Below are 11,716 nucleotides of genomic sequence, written 5' to 3'. Positions count from 1 at the left end.
AATAGACCTAATAGAACATTTAACAGTGACAAATAACACATTTATGCAATTAAAATAAACAGAAATCCAATTTTCCTTGTGTGGAAAAAGTTAGTACACCCCTACCTGTATCATCCCATCAAATGGCTAAAATTAGAATCCGGTGCACCAAAACAGGTGCAAATGATTAGAAGTCAGAGTAACTTGGAGGGTACATAAAGATCAGAAACGTGGTCTGGTTTGGTCTTAACGATACAGGTGTGTGATAGACTTGCCTAATTAAATACATAAATAGGCCAAGATCAAAAGAGCTCTCTGAGGCCCTCCGAAGAAAGATTGTTGATGACTAGAGTCTGGGAGGAGTTACAAAGCCTGTTCCAAGCAATTTGAAGTCAATCATTCCACTGTCCGACAGATCATCTACAAATGGAGAAAATTCCAGACCACTGGCAATCTATCTAGGACAGGCCGTCCCACCAAATTCAGCCCAAGAGCCGACCGAAAGATGCTCAAAGAAGTCTCTAAGAACCCCAGGGCAACATCAAGGGATCTACAGGCATCTTGCAACAATCAATGTCGAAGTGCATGAGTCAACTGTCAGAAAGCGACTGCACAAACTTGGCCTACATGGGAGGTCAGGAAGGAAAGAAGCCTCTGCTTTCAAAAAAATGATATAAATGGACGACTGAAGTTTACCAGACCACACCTGGGTGAAGTACAAGACTACTGGAACAATGTGCTCTGGACAGACAAGTCAACGGTGGAGTTGTTTGGGCGCAATGCCAGACGTCATGTTTGGCGAAAACAAAACACTGCCTTTGAACAGAAGAACCTTATACCAACCGTAAAGCATGGTGGAGGGGGCATTATGGTTTAGGGCTGCTTTGCTGCTTCAGGGCCTGGCCAACTTGCCATCATTGAATCACCCATCAATTCACATTGTACCAGAGAATACTTGAGGAGAATGTGAGGCCATCTGTCAAAAGGCTGAAGCTGAACCGAAACTGGATCTTGCAACAGGACAATTGATCCAAAACACTCCAGCAAATCCTTAATTGAATGGCTCAAAAATAAGAAATGGAGGGTTATGGAATGGCTGAATCAAAGCCCAGATCTCAATCCTATTGAAATGCTGTGGGGGGACTAGAAGCGGTCTGTACATGCAATAAATCCCTCAAACATCACACAGTTGAAGCAATTCTGTAAGGAACAGTGACCAGAAATTCCTCCCAGTCGAAGGAAGAGACTGATAGACAGTTACAAGAAACGCCTACATGACGATATTTCATGCTAGGGGTGTACTTGTTTTTTTCTGCACAAGGAAATTGCTTTTCTAGGTTACCTTTATCTGTCAATAGTGTTGCAATGGAGATCAAATATCTATATGTAAAAATAAATCAAATAAAATGCAATCCATGGTTGAAATCCATAATCGAGACACAGGGGTTTCCAAACTAGGGAAAATATTGGCTCCAACCCAGGGCTGCTGATGCACACTGTTGAAGCCATATAATTAATAATGTTTCTATGGTCGAAGCAGCGTGCCACTAACCTCTACCCAGCCTGGCCCAGGGTTCCACTAAGCTCTACCCAGCCTGCCCCAGGGTTCCACTAAACTCTACCCAGCCTGCCCCAGGGTTCCACTAAACTCTACCCAGCCTGGCCCAGGGTTCCACTAAACTCTACCCAGCCTGCCCCAGGGTTCCACTAAACTCTACCCAGCCAGGCCCAGGGTTCCACTAAACTCTACCCAGCCTGCCCCAGGGTTCCACTAAACTCTACCCAGCCTGGCCCAGGGTTCCACTAAACTCTACCCAGACAGGCCCAGGTAATCTTATGCTAGTCATCAGTTACTGAACCAATCTCCCAGTAATCCCATCGTTAGGTAGCCTACGACAGATTCCTGGATTTGCCAATGTGACACAATAAAAAAGGGTTTCCCTACCCTCTGTTCAAGCCACAATTAGGCCTGATGGAATTCTTGTAGAACCCCCGTTTCTTTCGTAAAAGGTTCTTTGAGGGTTCTTCGTAGGGTGGAAAGGTTCTGCCTGGAAACGTTACGGTTCTAGATAGCATCTTTATTTCTAAGAGTTACTTGTCTGTTTTTCCCATAACTGTCTCAACAGGTAATGCCCTGGGGTGTATTCATTCCAACAATTCTGGTTCACAATGGAACGTTTTGCAACTGTTTGGAGTTTCTCTTGGACAAATTCAGGTAAATCCCTCCCCGTCTTGTTCCGCTTGCTTCAGTTTAAGAAATGTTTTGCAACAGAATCAGCAGAATGGAAACACCCCTGTTGAGTGCCATTATGCTTTCTCCCTTTGTGCTACTTCCCAGACTGATCTGGGGCCTGCTTCATGAGATTAAATAGTGTGCTCTCTCTTGTCATCTGTGAAATGACCAAATTGATCCAGGACCTGTAATGAAGGCTAGTCTACAGTGTCATCTATGAGACTGAGCGAGGTCTGATGTAACTTCAACTTTTCAATGTGCGGGGGTACAGGTTAGTTGAGGTAATTTGTACATGTAGGTAGGGGTGAAGTGACTATGCATAGATAATAAACAGCGAGTAGCAGCAGTGTACTAAACAAATGGAGGGGGGGGGGGGGGGGTCAATAGTCCGGTGGCCATTTGACTAATTGTTCAGCAGTCTTATGGCTTGGGGGTAGAAGCTGTTAAGGAGCCTTTTGGTCGTAGACTTGGTGCTCTGGTACCGCTTGCCGTGCGGTAGCAGAGAAAACAGTCTATGGCTTGGTTGACTGGAGTCTCTGACAATTTTATGGTCTTTCCTCTGACACCGCCTAGTATATAGGTCCTGGATGGCAGGAATCTTGGCCTCAGTGATGTACTGTGCTGTACGCACTACCCTCTGTAGCGCCTTACGGTCAGATGCCGAGCAGTTGCCATACCAGGCGGCGATGCAACCGGTCAGGATGCTCTCGATGGTGCAGCTGAAGAACTTTTTGAGGATCTGGGTACCCATGCCAAATCTTTTCAGTCTCCTGAGGGGTAAAGGTTTTGTTGTGCCCTCTTCACAACTATTCGTGCCCTCTTCATTCCCTCTTCTTGAGCTTACACATGGACTTGCTTCTTTCTGTCTTGTTGCAGCTATTTCTGTACTACTACAGTGTATTAGGTTACCGCTATATACTATACTACTGCCACCTTTTTTTCCATTTTCTTTTCAGGCATCCTATTATGATGAATGATGATGATGAAGAAGATGATGTCAATCAGAAGTGAAACCTCTATGACCCAATTGTCATACTTGATTAAACTAAAATACTACTTGAGTAAAAGTATTTGGTTTTAAATATACTTAAGTATCAAAAGTAAATGTAATTGCTAAAATATAAAAGTAAAAGTATAAATCAACTCAGATTCCTTATATTAAGCAATCAAGACGTAACGATTGTCTTGTTTGTTTTTATTTACTTATAGCCAGGGGCACACTTCAACAGTCAGACATAATTTAGAAACAAAGAATTTGTGTTTAGTGAGTGCCAGATCAGAGGCAGTAGGGATGACCAGGGATGTTCTCTTGATAAGTGGGTAAATTAGACAATTTCCCTGACCTGCTAAGCATTCAAAATATAACGAGTAATTTTGGGTGTCAGGGAAAATGTAAGGAGTAAAAAGTACATCATTTTCTTTAGGAATGTAGTGGAGTAAAAGTAAAAGTAGTCAAAAATATAAATAGTAAAATACAGATACCCCCAAAACTACTTAAGAAGTACTTTAAAGTATTTTTACTTAAATAATTTACACCACTAAGTTTCAACTATAGGATAACCTGGAACAAGTAGTATCCAGCTCATGATCTTCATCATTTTAGTGCACTTTTAGAATTGTCACACGCTATTATATTGTGTAAACATGATTTCTTACAGGAGAGTGCGAGGCTCGTGCGTGTGAGAAGTTTTATGATCACGTGAGAGAGTGTGAATAGAATCTGGCTGAGAGAATGGGCTCTGGGTTGAGTTGGTGCATAGCTCCTATGGGCGGACGCTGATGTGTTTCCACACAAACCACAGCCTCTCGCTCCCAAAGTGAAAGCAGTGGGACATTTATTTATGTTGCTGCTTCATATATGTGGACTACAGAACAACTTTTCTTCCCTCAGCGAAAAAAGACGCAAGGACTCAAGGAAAGCCATGGAAAGTCAAGTATTTCCAATATGACCTATGGTTTGGTCACCAAATAGGTTATTTTTGACGCACGAGAGGGAAACTTAAAACAAGGCTGTTTTTGGAGTTCCACCTCCCCTGTCTCCGTACAGTTTGATTCAAAGTCAAAAGCCAAGATGGCCGCCGATTCCGTGCAGGTATGAAAAGTTGACAACTGTTGCAATAAATGCGTAAAGTTGTTGTAAAGTGCGCTTTCCAAGTTGGTAAATAACTTTATTCTATATACAATTTGCAGTGGATTCAAATCTTTTGAGTTTAATACATTTCTTAGGGATTTTGTCCCCCGCTTCCGAAGGATTGTCTGGGAATTATAGATTGAGGCCTGGAAAACATTTATCAAAATATCAAAAGTTTGTGTAATTTTGCACTTGAGCTCCCACCAGCTGAACAACTGAATTAATCTGTTGTATATTTTAATGACAAATCAATTGAATATCGACTATGATAGTAAAATGTTGAGCGTTTTGGAAGAAAAATTACGTAGTTTCGAACGCATGGAAAAACATTTTCCATTTTAAGGTCCTTTGTAAACAGTGACCCAGTCAAGTGGGCGCGTGTTAAAGCCCAAAGGTGTCTATTAAAATAAAAACTTGTTTTACTAGGCTACAATACTTGTACTAAGTTAGTTGAAAATAATGTTCCAAGACATGCAAGTATAATATTTTTCAATTCCAAAAGGTTGAGCATTCCCTGATACATGATTGAATTTGAATTTGAAACTGGTAACTCTAATGATATTACAACATTTTGAAACTTCACATCTTGTGAAAAAAACGTTAGAAAGTAAAAAAAATTAAAATAAAATCTCAACCGCAACAAATTACTCCGAAAAAAAGTTTGTGGTCACTGCTGACTGGGGTGACGTCATCTGTCAAATCTGGTAATTTGTATATTGGGGAGAGAGGAAAAAAAGTCTAGCGAACAACAATGTAGCGTGGACGCATAATGATGTGATCTGACCATAACTTTGTGTCCTGCGGAACATGTAGCTACATTATTTTTCTCTCTCAAACTTCTGTATTCCAGGACACTAACCTGTGAACATATTGCCTTTGTTTGCAGTTTCAGTGATTAGATTAGAGGTAGGTCACTCTTTGGAACCTTATGTGTACCCACTCAGCCCCACTCATGAATTCAGACTTGTCTTTTTGCAGACATCGTTTCACAAGACTCTTGTGTTTGGTGATCGCTGAGATTGTTTGGACAGTGAGTTGGTGACTATATCTGGTATTTGTCGAATTGATTATGTTGCTGTTGACGACTAGACAAAGGACTAGTGCATGTATAGGAGTGACAGTGGTGTTATTCCCCATAACCTTTTGGTCATCAGTAGTTTGTGTCTTGTGTTGTAACCCTGCCAAGAAAAACAGGCAAAACATACACTGTTCCTAGGTATCACTGCCCTTGGCCTGTGATGTAAGAGTGACACGTCCAGTTAGACTGACCAGGGCTGTAATTATACTGAACAAAAATATAAACGCAACATGTAACAATTTCAAAGAATTTAATGAGTTACAGTTCATAAAAGGAAATCAGTCAATTTAAATAAATTCATTAGGCCCTAATCTATGGATTTGACATGACTGGGCAGGGGCGCAGCAATGGGTGTGCCTGGGAGGGCATAGGCCCACCCACTTGGGAGCCAGGTTCAGCCAATCAGAATTAGTTTTTCTTAGACAGAATACTGCTTACCACCTACCCCCGCCACCTCAGACGATCCCGCAGGTGAAGAAGCCGTATGTTGAGTTCCTGGGCTTGCATGGTTACATGCGGCCTGCTGTTGTAAGGTCGGTTGGATGTACTGCCAAATTCTCTAAAATGCTTATGGTAGAGAAATAAACATTACATTCTCAGACAACAGCTCTGGTGGACATTTCTGCAGTCAGCATACTCCCTCAATTTGAGACATCTGTGGCATTGTGTTGTGTGAAAAACTTCACATTTTAGTGTCCTTATATTGTCCTGAACACAAGGTACACCTGTGTAGTGATCACACTGTTTAATCAGCTTCTTGATTTGCCACACTTGTCATGCTCACTAACAGGGATGTAAACGCATTTCTGCACAAATTGAGAGAAATAAGCTTTTTGTGCATGTGGAACATTTCTGGGATCTTTTATTTCAGCTCATGAAACATGGGAACAACACTTTACATGTTGCTTTAATATTTTTGTTCGGTGTACACCTGTCATCTATGTAATTTACAAGCGTTGCAGTCTTTTAAATGCATTTGTCTGGCTTGGAGGTGATTGTGTTCACGCTTATGTGCCATTTCTGGTATAAATGCAGCTACCAAACCAAATGTAATAAATTCGGTTTGGGGTAGGAATTGGTGATGTTTAGGTTCAATTGTTGTTTAGGTTTAAGTTGGGCTTTAAAAAAAGCAGTTACCATTGCGCTCTACCTTAAACCTAAATAGTCTTGGTTTTTAAAGTCAGTCTTTTAGCAAAAGTTAACGTTCGCCTGTCTGACTTTTCCATTGTCCCTCGAATTTAGCTTTTGTTGGAGTTTGAGCTTAAGGCTATTTAGCCTGCTTACAGTGGAAGTTCATGCCCTAATATTTGCTTTGGTTGGATTCTTGTAGGTGCATAGGTTAAACTAAGTTAAGGAATAAGGGCACAAGCTTTTATCATTTGCGTTGATTCAAACTTATATGCAAGCCTGTCCAAGTTCAATGTTCTCCTCAGTCAGTTAGATTTTCATAGCTATGTTGTTGCTTAGAGTGGAAAATAAGGGTGGTCCATGGCTTTGCATCGTCTTCACACTGGTAGTCAAACACAGCTACAGAAACCAATTGGGTTGAGCTGTCTTTTTACCTCTTCCAGCAGTTGTGACCTCCATTTTACCTGTGAGTCATACAGGGAGGCGGAGCCTCTCTCCCTCTGGACTGAGACGCAGGCCTAATAGGCCAACACATACTTCCTCTGTAAAGGTTTGGCCACTAGTCACCCAGAACAGGGAACCACCGTGCAGTCTAATCTCAAATGCACACTAAGCCTAGGTGTCAATAAGAGTATAGCAGTTAGGGAGAAATAAACGTAGGCTACTTTGACTCAAATACAACCGTTCCAAAGCGCCGTATATTATTCCGTTGGCTCAGTTGGTTGAATTGTGGCGCTTGCTTGCTTCACCGAAGTAGTGGATTCGATTATTTCATTGGCCAAATACTGATTAATTAACTGTACTAAAATATGTATACAGTTTTGGGAAACCAACAAGGCAAAAAATGTTTTTACGTTACAAACTCTTTCCGAGGCTCCCAATCTCAACCTTAGAAGTATTAATTTACATGTAGCTGTACACAACTGATCCTCCTCTTGCTCCCATACACGTCACTCCACAGGGGAGGCCATTGGAACTCTGGCGTTTAATATATATATATTTTTTACCAAAGTTTATTTTTAAGACTCATCTCGCTCCCCGGAGTGAGATTATAGGTCCCTTTCTCGTCTCATGTGACCTCACAGAGCGAGAGGCTAACAGGATTTGGCTGCCCCTTCCTCAGACAGTTTAGGCCAAACTCTGTTTTTAGAAAAAGGGAGAACTTTTGTTTTTGTTGTGAGAGGAAGAACAAAGCAGAACTTAAAAACATACGTGGACGGCATCTGTAGCAGATGCAATGGAGACGAGGTTGATGGAAATTGATGATGTGATGGTAAGGAACATAGATTTGTATAGCCACTGTAGGAATTGTAAAACACCCGTGTGTGGATTACGTTACGGTGTTAGCTGAATGCAACAAGGGCAGAATGCAACAAGGGCAGAATGCAACATGGGGTGTAGATAGGCGTAACATGTTCTGGTGTTGTGGGCTCATTGTGCCTTGTCTATGAATGGAGCAGTAAGCTAAGCTCAGTTCAAGTGCCTTAAGCTTTTAATGGTTTCACTATGTCAGGGGGAGCTTACTTTTATTTTTTTGCTACAATTTGAAATAAATATTATACACAAGTTCTAGGAAAGGGGTCATCCCGAGTGAAATGAAATTGTCAATTGTATGCCCATTCTATTTTCCCTAAAGTTTTTGAAAAGTGTGCTAAAAAGTGTGGCATAAGCCAATATTTGGTATTTGTATCAAGTTATAATTTAAGTATCGTTTACAGAGATATTTGTAGGCCTGACAGGCTTTGGTGTTTACCTGCTGTCACCTGCTATTTGTACACCTGACAGGCTTTGGTGTTAACCTGCTGTTACTTGCTATTTGTATGCCTGATAGGCTTTGGTGTTTACCTGCTGTTACCTGCTATTTGTACGCCTGACAGGCTTTGGTGTTTACCTGCTCGGCATTTCTTTCTGTTGCACCTCAAATGGTGCTACAGGCTGATACAATTAAATGTGTCCCACTGTATACAAACTACAACTTTTTTATAAAAACTTTATAAAGCATTAACCTCTACAGGATCGATGGGTCCCCCACAGGACGGTTGAGCTAACGTAGCCTAATGCGATTAGCATGCGGTTGTAAGTAACAAGAACATTTCCCAGGACATAGACATATTTGATATTGGCAGAAAGCTTAAATTCTCGTTAATTTAACTGCACTGTCCAATTTACAGTAGCTATTACAGTGGAAGAATACTATGCTGCTGTTTGAGGAGAGCGCACAGTTTTGAACTTAAAGTTATTAATAAACCATTTGGGCAGTCTTGATATAACATTTTGAACAGAAATACAATGGTTCATTGGATGAGTCTAAAACTTTGCACATACACTGCTGCCATCTAGTGGCCAAAATCTAAATTACGCCTGTGCTGGAATAATGCATTATGGCCTTTCTCTTGCATTTCAAAGATGATGATACAAAAACCGAATTTTTTTCTTTGCATTATTTTTTACCAGATCTAATGTGTTATTCTCCTACATTCATTTCACATTTCCACAAACTTCAAAGTGCTTCCTTTCAAATGGTATCAAGAATATGCATATCCTTGCTTCAGGTCCTGAGCTACAGGCAGTTAGATTTAGGTATGTCATTTTAGGAGAAAATTGGGAGGAAAAGGGGCGGAATACATCCTTTAATGTATTCCTGAACGCTTTATAGATGCTTTAATCATTTGTTAGCAATGTCTTGCTAACTAGCCTGCATAAAGTATGATCATGATACAAAGGGTCCTTCTCTGGTGCTTCGCCAATTGTGGTATAACCTTTTTGTCCTCCAGATCCTTTTATATAGCAATCTCCATGACATTTCCTTAGGCCTGACCCCATTTAGTCGACTGGTCGATTGTTTCGTCGATAGGCTGTTGGTCGAATGAGATTTCTTTAGTAGAGCTGTAGTAAAAAAAAAAAAATATATATATATACACACGCAGTACCAGTACCACAAGTTTTTTAAACTTTATTTTTACTATTTTCTACATTGTAGAATAATAGTGAAGACATCAAAACTATGAAGTAACAAATGGAATCGTGTAGTAACCAAAAAAGTATGAAACAAATCAAAATATATATTTTATTTTTGAGTTTCTTCAAAGTAGCCAACCTTTGCCTTGATGACAGCTTTGCACACTCTTGACAGTCTCTCAACCAACTTCATGAGGTAGTCACCTGGAATGCATTTAAATTAACAGGTGTGCGTTGGAAAAAGTTAATTTGTGGAATTTCTTTCCTTAATGCATTTGAGACAATCAGTTGTGTTGTGACAAAGTAGGGGTGGTATACAGAAGATAGCGGCAGGTAGCCTAGTGGTTAGAGCGTTGGACTTGTAACCGAAGGTTGCAAGATCGAATCCCCGAGCTGATAAGGTACAAATCTGTCGTTCTACCCCTGAACAAGGCCGTCATTGAAAATAAGAATTTGTTCTTTACTGACTTGCCTAGTTAAATAAAGGTAAACATTTTTTTTGCCCTGTTTGGTAAAAGACCAGCAAGGCTAAAACAATCATCAAGGACAACAACCACCCGAGCCACTGCCTGTTCCCACCGCTACCATCCAGAAGGCGAGGTCAGTACAGGTGCATCAAAGCTGGGACCGAGAGACTGGAAAAACAGCTTTTATCTCAAGGCCATCAGACTGCTAAACAGCAATCACTAACTCAGAGAGGCTGCTGCCTACATTGAGACCCAATCACTGGCTAATTTAATAAATGGATCACTAGTCACTTTAAACAATGTCACTTCAAACAATGCTACTTAATGTTTACATATCTTACATTACTCATACCATGTGTATATAATGTATTTTATACCATCTATTGCACCTTGCCTATGCCGCTCGGCCATCGCTCATCCATATATTTATATGTACATATTCTCATTCACCCCTTTTTTAGATTTGTGTGTATTAGGTAGTTGTTGGGGAATTGTTAGATATTACTGCACAAGTTTCACTGCACTCGCATTAACATCTGTTAACTTATGTGTATGTGACCAATAAAATTGGATTTGATTTTGATTTGTCCAAGTCCATATTAGGGCAAGAAGAACTCAAATAAGCGAAGAGAAACGACAGTCCATCATTACTGTAAGACATGAAGATCAGTCAATCCGGAAAAAGTTCAGTCAAGTGTAGTCGCAAAAACCATCAAGTGCTATGATGAAACTGGCTCTCACGAGGACCGCCACAGGAAAGGAAGACCCAGAGTTACTTCTGCTGCAGAGGATAAGTTCATTAGAGTTAACTGCACCTCAGATTGCAGCCCAAATTAAATGCTTTACATAGTTAAAGTAATAGACCCATCTCAACATCAACTGTTCAGAGGAAACTGTGTGAATCAGGCCGTCATGGTCGAATTGTTGCAAAGAAACCACTACTAAAGGACACCGATAATAAGAGACATTCTTGGCCCAAGAAACATGAGCAGTTGACATTCGACTGGTGGAAATCTGTCCTTTGGTCTGATGAGTTCAAATTTGAGATTTTTGGTTCCAACCGCCATGTCTTTGTGAGACGCAAAGTAGGTGAATGGATGATCTCCGCATGTGTGGTTCCCACCGTGAAGCATGGAGGAGGAGGTGTGGGGGTGTTTTGCTGGTGACACTGTCAGTGATTTATTTAGAATTCAAGGCACACTTAACCAGCATGGCTATCACATCATTCTGCAGCGATACACCATCCCATCTGGTTTATGCTTAGTGGGACAATCATTTGTTTTTCAGCAGAACAATGACCCAACACACCTCCAGGCTGTGTAAGGGCTATTTGACCAAGAAGGAGAGTGATGGAGTGCTGCATCAGATGACATGGTCTCCACAATCACCCGACCTCAACCAATTGAGATTTGGGATGAGTTGGACCGCAGAGTGAAGGAAAAGCAGCCAACAAGTGCTCCGCATATGTGGGAACTCCCTCAAGACTGTTGGAAAAGCATTCCTCATGCTTTTTTGAGAGAATGGTTGAGAGAATGTCAAGGGTGTGCAAAGCTGTCATCAAGGCAAAGGGTGGTTACTTTGACAAATAAACAAATCAAAATATATTTTATAACACCTTTTTGGTTACTACATGATTCCATATGTGTTATTTCGTAGTTTTGATGTCTTCACTATTATTCTACAATATAGTAAAAATAAAGAAAAGCCCTTGAATGAGTAGGTGTGTCCAAACTTTTGACTGG

At 40.8% G+C, this 11,716-nt stretch overlaps 1 protein-coding gene across 1 annotated transcript in view; it reads left to right on the top strand.

Moving 5' to 3' along the window:
• Nucleotides 1-3,961: 3,961 nt before the first annotated feature.
• Nucleotides 3,962-11,716, top strand: part of pkn2 (protein kinase N2) — a 39,033-nt gene continuing 31,278 nt past the window's right edge. The window contains exon 1 of the mRNA XM_038964241.1: nucleotides 3,962-4,304. Coding sequence (XP_038820169.1) covers nucleotides 4,284-4,304 — 21 coding nt within the window. The 5' untranslated portion in view covers nucleotides 3,962-4,283. The remainder of the gene's footprint in view (nucleotides 4,305-11,716) is intronic.

This window comes from Salvelinus namaycush, chromosome 25, assembly GCF_016432855.1.
Source record: "Salvelinus namaycush isolate Seneca chromosome 25, SaNama_1.0, whole genome shotgun sequence".
Classification (NCBI taxonomy): Eukaryota; Metazoa; Chordata; class Actinopteri; order Salmoniformes; family Salmonidae; genus Salvelinus; species Salvelinus namaycush.
The sequence above is the reverse complement of the archived record's forward strand: the minus strand, read 5'-3'. Positions and strand labels throughout refer to the sequence as shown.